This window comes from Astatotilapia calliptera, chromosome 22, assembly GCF_964374335.1.
Source record: "Astatotilapia calliptera chromosome 22, fAstCal68.1, whole genome shotgun sequence".
Taxonomy (NCBI): Eukaryota; Metazoa; Chordata; class Actinopteri; order Cichliformes; family Cichlidae; genus Astatotilapia; species Astatotilapia calliptera.
Genome location: NC_137442.1, coordinates 37,014,168 through 37,029,936, shown reverse-complemented (window position 1 = coordinate 37,029,936; position 15,769 = coordinate 37,014,168). Strand labels below are relative to the sequence as shown.

General features: G+C 44.5%; 2 protein-coding genes and 1 long non-coding RNA gene across 8 annotated transcripts in view; 1 reads left to right on the top strand and 2 right to left on the bottom strand.

The window, feature by feature from the left end:
* LOC113014155 (uncharacterized) overlaps positions 1–1,728 on the top strand; it is a 32,824-nt gene extending 31,096 nt beyond the window's left edge. For all 5 annotated transcript variants that reach the window (XM_080296277.1, XM_080296273.1, XM_080296274.1 and 2 more), the window contains 3 exons: positions 41–153; positions 259–435; positions 678–1,728. In XM_080296277.1, the coding sequence (XP_080152403.1) occupies positions 320–435; positions 678–1,659 (1,098 nt within the window). In that variant the 5' untranslated portion in view covers positions 41–153; positions 259–319 and the 3' untranslated portion in view covers positions 1,660–1,728. The remainder of the gene's footprint in view (positions 1–40; positions 154–258; positions 436–677) is intronic.
* Positions 1,729–3,736: 2,008 nt separating this feature from the next.
* Positions 3,737–12,088, bottom strand: stx12 (syntaxin 12). Of its 2 annotated transcripts, none has more exons than XM_026156676.2 (10): positions 11,918–12,088; positions 11,323–11,452; positions 10,121–10,190; positions 9,840–9,939; positions 7,103–7,240; positions 5,821–5,864; positions 5,520–5,625; positions 5,371–5,443; positions 4,582–4,664; positions 3,737–4,501 (listed from the first exon to the last, which is right to left on the bottom strand). In XM_026156676.2, exons 2-10 carry the CDS (start codon positions 11,417–11,419, stop codon positions 4,409–4,411), a joined length of 804 nt encoding a protein of 267 aa, XP_026012461.1. In that variant the 5' UTR covers positions 11,420–11,452; positions 11,918–12,088; the 3' UTR covers positions 3,737–4,408. The 2 variants fall into 2 exon arrangements, with proteins under 2 accessions (XP_026012461.1, XP_080152404.1); XM_080296278.1 differs by having other exon boundaries at positions 11,890–12,041.
* A 3,049-nt stretch (positions 12,089–15,137) lies between these two features.
* The window catches only part of LOC145423594 (uncharacterized), a 1,153-nt gene continuing 521 nt past the window's right edge, over positions 15,138–15,769 (bottom strand). Inside the window, exon 2 of the long non-coding RNA XR_013904643.1 lies at positions 15,138–15,769. This exon is cut by the window's right edge and continues 71 nt beyond it. This is a non-coding gene — a long non-coding RNA (uncharacterized LOC145423594).

Here is a 15,769-nt window from a genome sequence, read left to right as displayed (position 1 = left end):
GTGTAACGCCTGCTCCCTGACATCTGTCTGTTCTTTCTAGATCCCATTAGATGAACGTGCTGAACCGAGGTGCAGTCATCTCAGCGTGCCTCTGTTTAGATTTGGAGACATTGAACGATGCCTCAGAAACTATTTAGACGATTTATCGCTCAGGTAAGTCACAAGCTCGAAGTCAGCGAGACAGTTACCAGCATACACAGACATATTCACTGGTTACAGGTTTGTTTCGCTCAACCGTTCTCAATGTTTTTCTTTCAGACAGTGGACGGCATTAGCCACCGATGACGTCTCCTCGGATGTCGTCGATCTGCTGAGCGAGATGTGCCGAGCACTCATAGGGCACATTAGCACCGTAGTGTATAAAGTCATACGCCGACAGGTTTCATGCTGCCCACATCGCCATGATCGTGGAGACAAAGAAAGCTCCGCTGACCGGTAAATCTAAAGCTTGCTTTATCAAACAGTTTCATTCAGTCTTTCTTCTTCTTAGACGTTTTACATGAGATGGTTCATCGGGTAATCCTGGTGACGGAGGGGTTTTTCAGAGGACACAGCATTGCTTCGTTTACATCACGTGTGAAGTCGTCCATGTGGTTTCTTTTAATGACGCCTGTAGATTTGGACAAAGCAGTGATAGTGTGGGAAGATGACTACGTTTCTCTTCTCTCCCTTTTCAGGATGAAGGTTGAACCTCTGCTTGATGGGTGCAGTGACTGCAGGGTGACAGAGGATGATATTCAGGCCAGCCTCAGAAACATCTTTCATTACTGCTTCGGTTGGGTCTTGGGTTTTGGGCAACGGCGGTCTTGTGACTCAGACAAACTACTGACTTTATTTTCAGTGTCGATTGCAAAGAACGTAAACTCAGCCCTGAGTCGTATCACAGGGTCCACGTCCTTGCAATCAGATAGATCCACATCCCCAACAAACTTTGTTGGGATGGTTCACAGTGTAGCGAACATTTTAAAGGACTTTACAAAGACCTTAGCTCCCCCTTTTGTAGATGGTGAGAGTCGCAGCTACAGCATTGTTGACTCGCCAAACTCTGAGGAAGATGACGACTTTAAACCAGAGTCTGCAGAGACTTTTAAAAGCACACAGACTCCAGCTTGTGTAGGTGAGGGAGATGTGGGTAGCGAGGGCAACAGTGATGCATTTCAAATCACTGATGTCCAAAATCTTGACCGTGAGAGTTCAGAGAGTGAAGAAAAATGTAGCGACGCCCCGCAGTGCTCGTCTGGGGCGCTTCCTGCGCCCGCAGAGACCGATACCTTTCTCATATTGTGTCTTGCAAATTTAGTCGCTCACGTTTCTGAGAAAACACAAACAACTGCTGTAAAGCTGAATTTTCAGCAGATAGTGACTGATATAAGAGAGAAGATTGGGGGAGACTTGACTCCTCTAAAAACTGTAAAAAACTTGTACATCATAATGTACAAAGACCTGTGTCGCATATTTGGATCCAAATACGTGCTTCAGTTTGTGATGGAAAAGGGTGACGCGACTTTTGTAGCAGCCGTTGTGGAGCTATTAAAAGCAGAGCTAAAAGCATCGAGCGGCTCCGGTCACGCGCTGAGACGTTTAGAAAGTAACAAAAGCGTTCTCGCTTCTTTTTGTAGATCTTTGAGGAGGCTGTTCAGAAACAGAGTGACAGAGTGATTATCTTCATAATTACTCACAGAATTTGCTTCTTAATTTGGAAATAAAATGAGCAGAAAATGAAACAAATGTGTTTGTCAGATCATTTAATTGTTAAATGTGTACAATGGTTTGTAGTCTCATCAGTCACAATGTAGAGACAATCGCACAAACTCGATTTAGTCAGAGCACTTTGAGTTGGTTTTGTCATTGTAGGTTAAATGTAGATATTTATTCTAGATATTGGGCACAAAGGCGTCCTCAGCTCTGTAACAGAGAGGTGTTGGCTCAGTGTGGAAATGTCCTGATGACATCAGTACTTTTGATTCTAGCCTGACTGATCAAGTTCCAGTTAAAGGGTTTTGACTGTCTTGAGAGACGGCACATTGTAGACAGAGACATATTCATAACTGTAAAACTCAAGAAACAGTCTGAGGCTACGTTCACTCTGCAGGTCTTGATGCTCAATTCTGATTTTTTGATCAAACGCGCTCTAGTGTGAACGCTCAGAGCGGCCGCGTGCACAAAAGAAGACGTCACACACGACGCTCTGTTTAGACCCAGAGCAACAGGATGTGTGACTGATGGCCTTAATGTAAAGACTTCAGACTTCACGTTTCCCAGTTTTGCTTTAAGTTATAAAGTTTTGTTATTTACATTTGTCCTAATAATGATCCTTACTGCTGTTTCAGAGGAGCGCTGCTTCTAGCTGCAGATTTCTGTCAGAATCTGCAGATTATACAGTACAAAGAAAATGTTCACGTTTCTCCAACGCTGTCTTCCCAGCAGTTTCCCTGGATAGAAGCGTTCACCATGTCGGGCGCTGATAGTCGGCGTCTGTCTTGTGTCGGTGACGTAAAAGACGGATTTAATGCGACGTGACCGTCAAACAGCAGTCGCTTTCTAAAACATCAGATATGTATCGGATTCAGCACCACATACCAAAGTGACCCAGATCGGATTTGAAGATATCGGATTTGTGCCGTTCACACCGTCACACCATGATTGGATAGATGGTCGCAGAGGGTCAGAGAAGTCGGATTTGATGCGCTTTCCCCTGCAGTTTGAACGCAGCCTAATTTGTGATCATCTATCGCCCACCTGGGCCTTACACAAAGCTTCTGTCTCTCAGACTTTTTATCTGATCGAGTGCTCAGCTCAGATAAAATCATTACTGTGGCTGATTTTAACATTGAAGATTGTTATCATCTTCAATGCCCTGTACCAACATAGAGCAGCTACCTGAACACTACGAGGTCGATTATCTTGTTAATAATTTTGCCTCCTCACTACGTATGACTGTAGCTCCTGTGAAAACTAAGGCCTCAGATCAGAAGTATTTAACTCTGTGGTATAATTCTCAAACTCAAGCTACTTTCAGCACCATCAATGTTCATTTAGACTCTTTTTCTCTAATTGATCTTTCTGAGTTAACTTCAATAATTACTTCCTCCAAACCATCAACGTGTCTTTCAGACCCCATTCCTACAAAACTGCTCAAAGAAGTCCTGCCATTAATTAATGCTTCAGTCTCTAATAATCAGCTATGTACCACAGGCCTTCAAGCTGAAGCGTATCCCAGCTGTCATTGGGCAAGAGGTGGGGTACACTCTGGACAGGTCACCAGTCTGATGCCAGGCTACCACACAGGCAAACAACACCCATATTCACACCAATGGGCAATTTACAATGACCAATTAACTTAACCCCATTAACTGCATGTTTTTGGACTGTGGGAGGAAGCTGGAGTACCTGGAAAAAACCCACTCAAACACTGGGAGAACATGCAAACTCAGAAAAGCTCCGGCCAGATTGTGCAGTCAAATTTAGCTACCGGGGACCCAGCAGTCTTCGATTCACTCTGAGAGCAGCGTGCAGATGATTTGGAGAACTTGAGGAAACGAAAGGATTCAAATGATCACCTCTTGCATTTCCAGACCCATTTATCAGTTTTCAGTGATGATGCTGACAGAGTAACCAGCCTCAAAGTCGGAATGATTTCCTTCACTAACTAAAGAGCAACTTTCCTTTTCCAACAGCTGTAAATCAAGTAAAGCTGATGTGTACAATCACAGAGGGAAACATACCACAGAACAGCAAATGTTTAAGACATTTATTATCATACTGTCAGGGTTCATAGAAATCAACTTAAAACACTTGATCTGAAGGAGCGATTATTTACCATTCTTGATGTTTGAACTAATGCAGAGTTGAATTCGACTTCTAATATTTTCAACTTTGCTTTTACAACATGTACGATTTAACCATCGCTGGCATTACCAGTACGTTGTGCCTGTGAAGACAAGGAACCACAGCAGGATACAGTTCTCCACACACTAGACATCAGAAAGGGCCACAACATGTTTATGGACAACAACAAAAACCCTAAATATCTTCAGTTACCCAGACGAGCTTGTGTGCATGTCTTTAAAATAATTTCCAACAATATTTTTGACATTTGCAAAACAGTGAGAGCTAGTGTTAGTGCAGTTAATAAGAAGAAATGTATCAGTGACGCTAATTTAGGAATCTCAAGTCTGGAATCGCTCCCCTGCACCAACCCAGTCCTCGTCCCCTAAATCACCTCTTACAGTTTTAAAGGAACACAAAGGCTTGCTTACTTCAGATAACTACAATTCCCACATCGACAAGCCCTTTGTAGACGTGCTGCACTGTTCTTGGTGCAGGGATGAGCCTTTTCTTACTCTTCTTTTGATTCCAAGCAGGTGGGAGGGGACTGAAACGATTACATTGGCTGCTTGACATCGGCTCATTTGGACGCCTGCCAGATGATGACGGCGAGTATGACGAGCACGATGACGCAGCCCATAACCAGGATGCAGATCTTCTTCCGGGACTTTTGCTGCGATAAAGACGGGACAGCAGGGTTATGGTGAGGGTCTGCGCTGAATGACGCCACAGAGTGGTGACCGACACACCCACCTGATAGTAAGCAGCTCTCTGCAGCTGCTCTGTTCCTCGTTCTACGTGAACTTCAGCATTCTCCACGTTGGCCTCGATGCTATCTGCAGGGAGACAAAAACAAAAATACACCACGGTCAGCTGGGAGCTGCCCTGGACATGTGCTGCCTGCAAAGACACGATTTTTAGTTTGGTTAACTGGTTTCTTCAAACTGGGAAGGGAAACAAAAATCTAACATTGAGATTTGAGCTCAGGTGGATCCTGCTTCTACTGATTTGACTCGAGTCCACTGGTGGTTGACTCTGTTGGTTGGACATGACTTGGAGTGTCATGTCTACTGTGTGTCTACTGTCCTATTGCTGACAGCGCACGTCAGAGCGCAGACCAAGCCAAAACGCCCGGGGAAGGTCTGCAGACCTCAGGTTTCTATGGAGGCGCAGATCTGGGGAAGGGTCCCAGTGAGGTGCTTCAACATAGTCCTGAACAGAGGCCGTGGACACCTGTGTGCACGCTACTTTGGGTTTTTGTTTGTAATGCAAGTGGAACATTTTCAAGTGGAATTTACTTTATGGGTTATTGTGTGTAAAGATGTGAGGTGGAAACTGATGTTGGAATGAGGCTGTGACACCATGTGCTGTGAATGTTTTGTGTATGTTGGTCAGAGAGGACGGAGCTGCAGGCTGAGCATTCTGGGCGGAGCTGAAAAGGGAGCGAGTGTCGGTTTTTAAGGAGGACAGATTATTGATATAGCAACTAATTAATGGTCACTTCACAGTGATGGGAACGACAACGTTCCTGTTACTACTTACCAATCATCTCTCCCTGGTCATGAATCATCACAGCCAGGTCCTTGAAGATCTGGTTTACATCCATGATATCAGACTGTAAAGACACAGAGATTAGCTGAGCGCTGACGGCAGCGTGCTGGATGTGGATTATAGAGCGAGCCGAGCATCACCTCCAGCTGTCTGATGTTGGTTTCTCTCTCCTTGATGAGCTCCAGGTCCTCCTCCGTGATGACCGCTTCCTCCGTCTGCGTGGTCATCTGACCCCACTCATCTTGGCTTCACATAACATAACAACATTTCAGTGATCACGTGACCAGCTGAACAATGTGTGTAAAGATTAGAATTGGACAGATTTATTCTTTCTCCTCCATCTTCAGGCAGACTCCAAATGGTCTTTCTTTTTAAGTGACACTGCAGGTCTTCATGACACACTTGCAACAGATGTCAACCATAAACAAACAGGTCACTTACTTATCAAAGGACACAAGCTTTTCATCCCGAGAGCCGTCGTCAGCCTAAAAGAGAAGGAAAAATTCAGCACCGTCAATGCCAGGGTTGTTTTTCCCTCTTTTGTTTGAAGATAAACGACCAAAAGTCTGAATGCAGAGACAAACTTCAGGCTAGCAGAGAAACATCTGATGTAGAGGATACGTTTTGTGCTGTTTTTCAAGTCATTTCAACTCATTTTCTGGTCGTTTTTGGAAGGTCGGTGGTTCCTGACTCCTTCAATCATAATTGATTATATTGATCTCTCTCATTTTCCTTATATCAAGTTTTTTTATTAGTCATTTACACTCTGCAGCCAAACCCAAAAGTTTGATTCTGGAAGTTTTCAGTGGAAGAAACGTTTCAACATCATCATCATCATCAGGTGACGTCTTCAGTCTCAGCTGACTGCAGGTTTCAATCTTATAAACAGGACATTTGCACAATGACTGAAACCAGCCCACTGAAGGAACAATGGGCTGGGAGGTCAGTTCCTTAATCTTAATTATGCAAACTCTCATTGATCAACAACCTCTGATCAGTGGCCATGAGTCCCATTCACAGAGAGTTGGGGAATGGCTGCAATCACAGCATTGTAAGATGGTGACAGATGCACCCTTAGGCCCCTCCTCCATTCAGAGATGGTCTTTCCCTTTACACGTAAATGGCCTCCTTGACTCCGCCCTCAAACCAGCGTTCCTCCCTGTCCAGGATGTTACATCCTCATCATTGAAAGAGTCCACTGGCCTGTAGGTGTGCATAGACTGCAGAGTCCTGGCCTGACGACGTGGCTCTTGGAGGAGCCTGAACCAAAGTTCAGACCATGCCATCCAAATGTTGCAACATCCCAGCATGCTGCTCTGTCTGGGTATCCTGTCAGTCACCTGCTTGTGGTAAGGCAGCTCTAATATCCTTTGTGGCGTGATGAATAACAAAGTTCAGCAAAGCAGTGGAGCTACAGCTACAAACTGAGGCTAAACATGAATGCATTGAAAACTATCAGCCACAGTTGCAACTGACCCATTATTCCCACTGCGTGTACCGTGTTCCCATATTTGCAGAGCTGTCTGTAAGGCCACGTTTGTGATATTGGCTGGATTCACTTGTTCTCAGACAGTCTAGAGTCTTACAGCATTCATATGATTCATAAAGTGGATGCACTGCAACACTTCTCCAGAACCATCAGGTCACATGTTTGTAAATCGAGGTAGCGGGTATTTATTCTGATGATAACTGAAACTTAAAATGACGGCTGTGTCACACTTACCGACAGGCGAGACCCAGCTCTCGCTCGGGCCACCGACTCCTTCTCCTTCTCGGCCGCGCGCCTCTGGACTGCTTGGAAGTTATTGAGAGCGGCTGAGAAATCATTCATCAGCCGGTCCCTCTGGATTTTTTGTTGTCTCTGGACACAGCGGAGCCGAGGCACACAGAGGGCAAGAACCCAGTTAGAAAGACATCATCATGATAACGACAAACATTCCTGGCTTCAGGAAATATTTCAGTTTTGCCGTGACTGTAAACTCTCTCTGAGGACTCTGAGGTGACTTTACTGACTTTCATTTAAAGCTAAAATGTATCAGGAAATTAATTTCCCAATTCAAACAAACTACTAGCAGAATAAACAGATGATAAAGCAGATATCTGAAGCACCACGTGCAGCGCAGCAGATGGTAGAAGACTGGAAATATAAGCAGTAAAATATCCTGATTTTGAAAGCAAAACTATGTCAGCTGTACTTGTGCCATTTGTTAAGCCAACAAGTTTGTTGTGTGCACAACATCAACATGATCAAATTACTGGAACTGAGATTTCAAAACTCTGCAGCTGTTTCAAAGTCATTTTTACATCACCACACATGAAATGTCAACGAATGATGACATACTGTACACACTGTGTGTGTGTGTGTGTGTGTGTGTGTGTGTGTGTGTGTGTTAGGGCTGCCACAAACGGTTATTTTGATAGTCGACTAATCAGATCATCATCCATTGGACGTACAGGTACAGCTTATTGCACCAGCAGCATCTGCTCTTATATAACTATCATTAGCTTACAGCTTTAAGTGTTTAAGGTCTGTGCTAACTAAAAATAAAGACAAGATGATAGTTTATTAAAGTTTAATGAAATCTGCAGATTGTTTCGGTGAAGTTTAATAAACTCCTTCTATCTAAAATATAACAGGACACCGGAGTAAACTCTGAGCATCTCACACTTCTGATGATCAGCTGTCTGCTTGACGTTTATTCAGCTGTGTAAAAACTTTAATCTCAGCCAAACCGATTTACTAAGGAACAAATAAAAGACTGAAAAAAGCCAAACAACAACATTTTAAGTTATCTAAGTGACTTATATATCATGTTTAACCTGAGTAGCGAAAGACGCGATTTGCCGGGAGTCCGGTGTTCTCACGGCTCTAGTGAGCCTAGCCCCCGGCTAGCTATCGAGCTAGTGGGTAACAGATGTCTCCGAAAACGTCGGAGCGCTTTTGAAAATATGTGGTGTCCTGATAAACTGAGCAGATATTTGAGGTTTACACAGCTACATTCTCCATGAAAATATGTTAAACGTTTATTTTGTGACCCAGAAAGAATAATAAGAGTAACATTAAAACTAACTAGCTGCCGCCATTGTTGGAAACTGAGCTTGTCACTACCCGATCCGTACCCCACATGCGCAAAAGGTGTCTACTGCCGGTTGTAGCGTTTTACGATAGTTATGGGTCAGAGTATCTGTTAAGATGTTAAGAATAATAAGTATATCTTAAAATGTTTGCAATAATGAAGCATTTCAGTACAATGTAGACAAAAACGAGAAATAAAAAGAGTTACGGATCAGGACTCCCCGATCCGTACCGCGCATGTGCAGACATTTTCTTCTTCTTCTGTTCGTTTAATGGCAGTTTACTCCCCAGTGTACGAGGATACCGCCACCTGCTGACCGAGCGAATGAACCCTATTATAAACTGAATTATCGTCATTACAAACGTGTGTTAAATCTGATTTAGCGAAAGTCGAGTGTGTTTATGCTCGTCTGTGAGGAGAGGATTGTTGGAATAGTGATGATGATGTGCGCTATCACTGTCAATTGTCAGTAAACACTTAATCTGGCTGATGAATCTTCACGTGACACATTGCTAAGTCAATATTATTAACTCTGTAGTCAGGCGCCATTCTTCTTATTTTACGGCGCTGTTGTTCAATCGGGGGACGCTCTCTGTTGAGGAGAAAAGCGTGAATTTGTCCATTGTTTAAATGTCCCGGGCAGTCGAAAAGGAGGCAGAGCTGTTGAGAAATGCTAGGAGCTAACTGGGCGCTAACCGTACCATTCAAACATATTGAATGTTGGCAAAGAGAGGAAGTGACGTAAGATTTGCGCATGCGGGGTACCGATCGGGTTTCCGGTACGGATCAGGTAGTGACGGGGCTGGGCTGCGCTATGAATTCTGGGACACAGCTTCTTCTTCTTCGGGGTTTAACGGCAGCTGGCATCCTTGTACATGCAGTGCTGCCATCTTCTGTTTCAGTCCGTTATTACACTCTTAAATCCTGCTACTTATTCCTGCGTCTTTCAGGATCTTACAAAGCTTCAAACGATGCGTCGACTATTAAATCAGTCGTCGACGATTTTGATAGTCGACGTAATCGTGACTAGTCGACTAATCGTGGCAGCCGTAGTGTGCGTGTGTCCTGAGCAACAATACTGGAGTTTTTCCCTGTATGCTGACTGAAGTTCCAATTAAACCAAGTGTATCTGTCAGCATCACTCAGCCTTTGCTGTACGAACAGGCTCCAAAGTCACACTTTCAAACTTAGTGTGCATATTTATCTCACAGTTTGACATCCTCCACTGTTAGGTGGCTGTAGCTCAGGAGGAGGAGCAGTGGGAGCCTATGAATGAGTGTGAACTTTGGATGGTGAATGAGGCATATTGTAGTGCTGTGACTGTAAGCTATAGAAGTATCAGTACAGTGCTAGTTTCATTAGGACATGTAAACGAGTACTTACTTGCTCTGAAGGCGATGAGGGCAGAGGGATTGATCCCAGCTCTTTCAGGTGTTTGTTGGTTTCTTTTGCCAGTTGGTTGGTGTAGTGTTGCGTCTGCTGCCTGTGAACACCAATAGTTCAAACAGCAGGTCATCTTGACCATAAGACCTTCTAATAATTACACAAACATTTCATATGGGACAGTTTAACAGAGTCGCTACAGCGTGGCAGCGCTGGCTCTGAGAAAATGAAGGTGACTGAAAGTGTGTTTGTTTAGCAGAGGAGATGATATCGGTACATACAGCCGATCCTGCAGTTCACTGGTGTCCTGTCTGGTCCCCAGCTGGTTCACCATGGTCTTTATCTGAGCCGCTGTCATGGGAACACAATGATAGCGCTCAGTTTTGGAAGAAAAACATACAAATGACACAAGAAAGAAGCTGCGCTTTGTTCCTGGTAGTTATACAGAGATGATGTCATCTGTAGTCATCACAGTTTGATGCTGCTGCTTAATGTTCACATTTGTGTCAGACATCATCATCATCAGTGTGACCTGAAACAGAAGCTGAGGGATTTCAGAACACAAACATAAGCAATAATATAAGGAAGAGAAAAGTACCCAGTGATAATCTGGCTGTTGTGTTCAATCGCTTGTACAGTTTTTCGGATGTATTTGGGTGACACTGCTTAAAGCCTCTCACAGCAAATAAAGGACACGCCTTAATTTGTGAAATTGTTCGTTTTTTGCTCGTGTGCAGACTTTGTGGGGAGGTCCGGTCAATTTAATCAATGCAATACTTTTGTAAATCTTTCCCAAAATATTACAATCAACATGCAGTAGGACATTGTGGGCATGAACATGTATTCCTGGGATTTTCAATGAAAATCCTGCTGCAGCTTTCACATGACTCAGTCCACACCTTGTCAAAGGCAACAGGAAGTGTCGAGGAAGGTGCCACTGTTTCAATTAAGTTATAATATGTTTACACAGTGGTAATAAAGAAAAAAAGCCACGCCTCGAACACTTGTGCCCAAGGAATGAAGCTGGATGAGAGAATAAAGTGTGTGAGGTCGCAGGAGGTAAACAAGCTCAACACAAATCCAGCTTTTGTGTCATTCCTTCTCACAACATAAATATTGTGTCATGTTATAGTTTGGATGTCCTAACAGTGTTACACGCACTAATAGAAACTTCTGCTGCACAGTGTTGTGGAAAAAGCTGAAGTGAAAGCCACCATAGTAAACCAATAAAACAACAAACAACTGTAACAAACATGTGAGCTGTAAGAACAAGAAGATTTTTAGTCTAAAAACAAGTTGGCATTTAAAAAGCCTGGAGCAGGGGTGACACACATGTGTACACGGACACACAGCTGGAAGTCTCTATGCTTTTTTACTACTAGTTAAACACCCCCCACCTCAGAAACACCCATGTTCTTATATGGGCCCCTTTCTCTGTCACAGCCACGTCACACTGCCTTTTCAAAGGAAGTGAAGCACTTACTGTTCTGTGTGATCTTCTGGATGTTGGAGCTGCATGTCTGTATCAAGGTGCCGAAGTCCCGTGGGACCGAGCGGCTCTCTGCTTTGCCGTAGGACATGTTTGTGATGGAGCCTTGGACCTTACGCTTTGGCTGCAGAGAAACAGAGAGGGATCAAACCGAGTCGGTCTCACTGTATGACAGCTCCTCGGTGAGGTTCTGGGGTTTGTACAGTTGCATGTCTCAAAGTCCGGGTACAGTGACGGCAGACCGGAACTGAAAATAACGCCACTTAGTCGGAACCACAGCTGTTAGCTTGCTAATGAGTTAGCTAGTTTATCCGGGCGTGTGCCAGCCGGTACGCAGCCATATTTGGGAACTTAAGCTCTTATTAATTTGGTGTGTTCCTAAATCACCAAACCACCGAGTTCATCGGGCTTGTTCTGTTTATCTCCCGGGTGTTACAGGCTGCTGGGCGGGCTCGGCTCCTAGCTTCGGGACACTAATCTGTCAGCTGGCGGTTGTTTCCGGTAACACGGTGTGATTATCATAAACAAGACAAAAAACAACATGGCGTCACTGAGGCTTACCGTGGGAAAGAAACCAGCCCATACTTACTTATGAAGCTGTCTCAACGAACACATAGGCTGGTAAAGCTTCTCGTCCTGTAGTAAATAGCCTGCTCTTCCTGGTCCGTGATATCACTGCGTCACTTCTTCTTCTTCTTGGAGGTTGCAAACAGCGAAATGGTGCAATAGCGCCACCAACTGGTGTGGAGTGTGGACCAAACTCCCTCATCAAGCAAATTAGTCTGTCTTAAGTACAGAATGGTGGACTTTTGCCACCTCTGCTAAACCATCCATCATAGTAGGGCTCACTACAAATACACCCTCCACCCACTCCACCTGCCTGCACTCTGTTTGCTGTTCACTCTCTGTCTGTTGCTGTGGATGGTTGACCTGAGGTATTTAAACCACCTTCACTCCCTCTCACCCACACATTCCTCTTCTCTCCAGAATAAACAGTTATCTGTTCCACTTAAATGTTTCCCATCACCAAACATATCTTAATGTCAGACAAATATAATCAATCAATCAATCAAAGCTTTATTCGTCACATGCAGGTTGCCCTGCAGTGAAATGGGACCCCCCCCCCCGACCTTACACATATAGCACAAACATTACATGGGGATACAGGTCGGAGATTGGTAGAATCAGAGAAAAACATTGAAATGTACACTACAGTGGGGAAAGTACAAGAGGAAAAAAGAGACCCCTACTCATGCTGTGCTTCCATGGTAGGACAGCATGAGAACAGGAAACAAAAAAACTCCTTTGCACAAAAAAGCACATAAATGTCCACAGCACAACATTGTGAAGACATGACAAGCCACAGGGGTGGGTGGGGGGTGAGGAGTAATCCGAAGAAACACAGCAGCCAGTGGTGGTGGTCAGAGGGCCCGGTGGCGCCAGTGTCCGGCAGCCTCGCCTCTGTCAGTGCGCCCCAGGGTGGCTGTGGCTACAATGTAGCTGCCATCACCAGTGTGTGATTGGGTGGATGACTGGATATGTAAAGCGCTTTGGGGTCCTTAGGGACTAGTAAAGCGCTATATAAATACAGGCCATTTATTTACCATTTAGCAGCCACCCTGCACAGCGCTACCATTCCAGCGCGGCACACAGACCCGCCGTGTTCCCTCGCCGGAAACAAGCATCGAAGGCGTTGGAAAGGGAGGGGGGATGAGTGAGTGCCTATCAGTGTAAGTGTATGTGTGTACGTGTCCATAGTTCAGCGGAGACAGTGTCCTTCGCTCTATCAGGCTATAAGTAGAGTAAATACAGCACACTGGTTTTAAATGCTGACCTACCATAATTTCTCATGAAAGGAACAAACACCAGGCCTCACTTGCCTCAGTTTAGGTGTTTGTTGACGATCGTGGCTCAAGTTTTGGGAGTTCATCTTGTAATCGGAAGGTTGCCGGTTCGAGCCCCGGCTCTGACAGTCTCGGTCGTTGTGTCCTTGGGCAAGACACTTCACCCGTTGCCTACTGGTGGTGGTCAGAGGGCCCGGTGGCGCCAGTGTCCGGCAGCCTCGCCTCTGTCAGTGGGCAGCTGTGGCTACAATGTAGCTGCCATCACCAGTGTGTGAATGTGTGTGTGGATGTAGTGTAAAGCGCTTTGGGCCTTTTACCATTTGTTTCATGTTTTAACGAATTCAGCTGAATTCAGTTCAGTTTTATTTATATTTATATAATCTCAACAGCATGATGAAATGCAGAGTGGTGTATAAACACGTGAAAACGGTGAGCGAAGAAGAAACACTCATGGAAAGCCCTAATGACCTATTTTAACATAGCTAAGGAATATTTCAATGTAGCCCTCCTGAACCCAAACTGGAAGCTGGTTCCACAGAAGAGGGGCCTGAAAACTGAAGGCTCTGCCTCCCATTCTACTTTTAAATACTCTAGGAACAACAAGTAGGCCTGCAGAGCGAGAGCCAAGTGCTCTAATAGGGTGATATGGTACTACAAGGTCATTAAGATAAGATGGGGCCTGATTATTTAAGACCTTGTATGTGAGGAGCAGGATTTTGAATTCTGGATTTAACAGGAAGCCAAAACAGGAGAAATCAGGAGTCCCACTGCAGCTGATCAGATGAAGGTATTTCAAAGACATCTTGACAATAATGAATTACAGTCCAAACAGGCCAAAGTAATGTTGTGCAGATCATATATCTGGTGAAATATCATATTTAATTGTGTTACGTGTGACAAGCATGTAAAACAAAAGAAATCAGGAGGCGGGCAGATGCTTTGTCACCATGAGTGGCCCTCAAACACTTCCTGTCTGCTGTCCAATCACGTCCAACTAAACAGCTCATTTGATCTTTCTTTCATTTGGCTACTAGTCTTTGCTTTTTAAGCGCACCTTGGAGTTTGACCCTGGAGTGATGAAATGTTTCTGTGGAACCGTCCTGCTGCTCCTTTTACATCTTTTCTTTCACCTTTGGGGGCCCGACGTCCAGCATCCAACAAACTGTTAGTTTTCTAACTGATTTTCTTGTGTTCCTTCTGAAAGCACACACTAAAACATCAACATTTACACACAATGTGAATTTCCATCCACCCACTTCTGGTTATCCAATACACACCCTGGATATACCCAGTCTGGACCAATGCACAGAGACAGACGACCATTCACACTCATGGGCACTTTAGAAGCACCAATGAACCGAACACCTAGCACAGAGTACTGCAGCAATTCAGGAGGAAAAATGATGCGACGAGCTAAGTTTGGGGCAAGAGTGCAGCACAGAGTGAAACTGCTGTGGACAAAGTGAAACACAAGAGCAAGAAAGACCAAGACAAAGGAATAGAGGACAGCTGTAGGAGCTGTGAGCCATGAAGACAGCAGTAGGAAGTTTTTATGTAAAAATCCTACAGTAGCCTGTCACAGCTTCAGCCTGAGACTGCGTGTCACTAGTATAGTCTTACAGTTTTTTACAGCCGCTAGGACACATTTCTCAATACTTAGGTCACTTTTGCAAAACTCTTCACACAATCCTCCTAACTGACCGTCAGCTTGGCAAAGCAGTTCATTTCACATTCAAAATGCACTACAACTACCAAAACACTTCATTCAGGTCTCAAATAAACTCATTCTTCCAGAACACTAGCAAAGGTTGACAGCCGACAAACACACTTTGTCACCCACAAAACAATGACCTAAAAAACACTAACAACATGTAGCATTACAGTGTTTTCTTGTGTAAAACAAGGACACATCTCTGTTTATAATTTCAATATATGTTACTGGAATGAATCAGACATCATGCAGAATTCGTTGATATTTGTTTATGTATTTTTATTTTTTTGCACTAAGTAATCCCAAAATACAAGAATTTGTATACACACCATCCACTGATACACATACAATAGTAATGCTAATCTACTCTGTCTTCTCCATTTGGCCACAGGTTCTCATCCACATCACATCTTATGTCATCTAGGGCAACACACCTAGGAAAGAATCTCCTGGCATGCCTGATCCATCCCTGGCAATCTTCTGCTGATATCTGCAGGCATCCAGCATTCGTTGCATCCAGGAGGGACATTTGATCATGTGGATGATGGTCGTAAACCTTTCACCGCCATGAGGAAAAGAATTCCTCTATGGGGTTGAGGAATGGAGAGTAAGGTGGGAGGAAAAGAGACTCCATTCTGGGATGGGCTGCAAACCACTCGGTGACTGCACGGGAGTGATGAAATGCCACATTGTCCCATACAGTTATAAATGTTGGCTGATTCCTTCTCTCCGCATCCCTTTCCCCACCTAGCACAACCCTTCCATAGAGATCATGCAGGAACGCAAGGAGCCGTTCAGTGTTGTATGGCCCAATCAGTGGTCTGTGTAGCAGCAGTCCATCAGTGGATGTTGCTGCGCACATTGTGATGTTGGCACCCCTCTGGCC

Bases quoted from the DNA above. Each gene is read 5' to 3' on its own strand.
- stx12 (XM_026156676.2), bottom strand. From the start codon at position 11,419: ATGTCCTACGGCAAAGCAGAGAGCCGCTCGGTCCCACGGGACTTCGGC. The intron at 10,191-11,322 runs GTAAGTGCTTCA...TTCCCATGACAG, and splicing joins CCAGAAGATCACACAGAACA to CGGCTCAGATAAAGACCATG. The intron at 5,444-5,519 runs GTGATGCTCGGC...GTGTCTTTACAG, and splicing joins CCAACATCAGACAGCTGGAG to TCTGATATCATGGATGTAAA.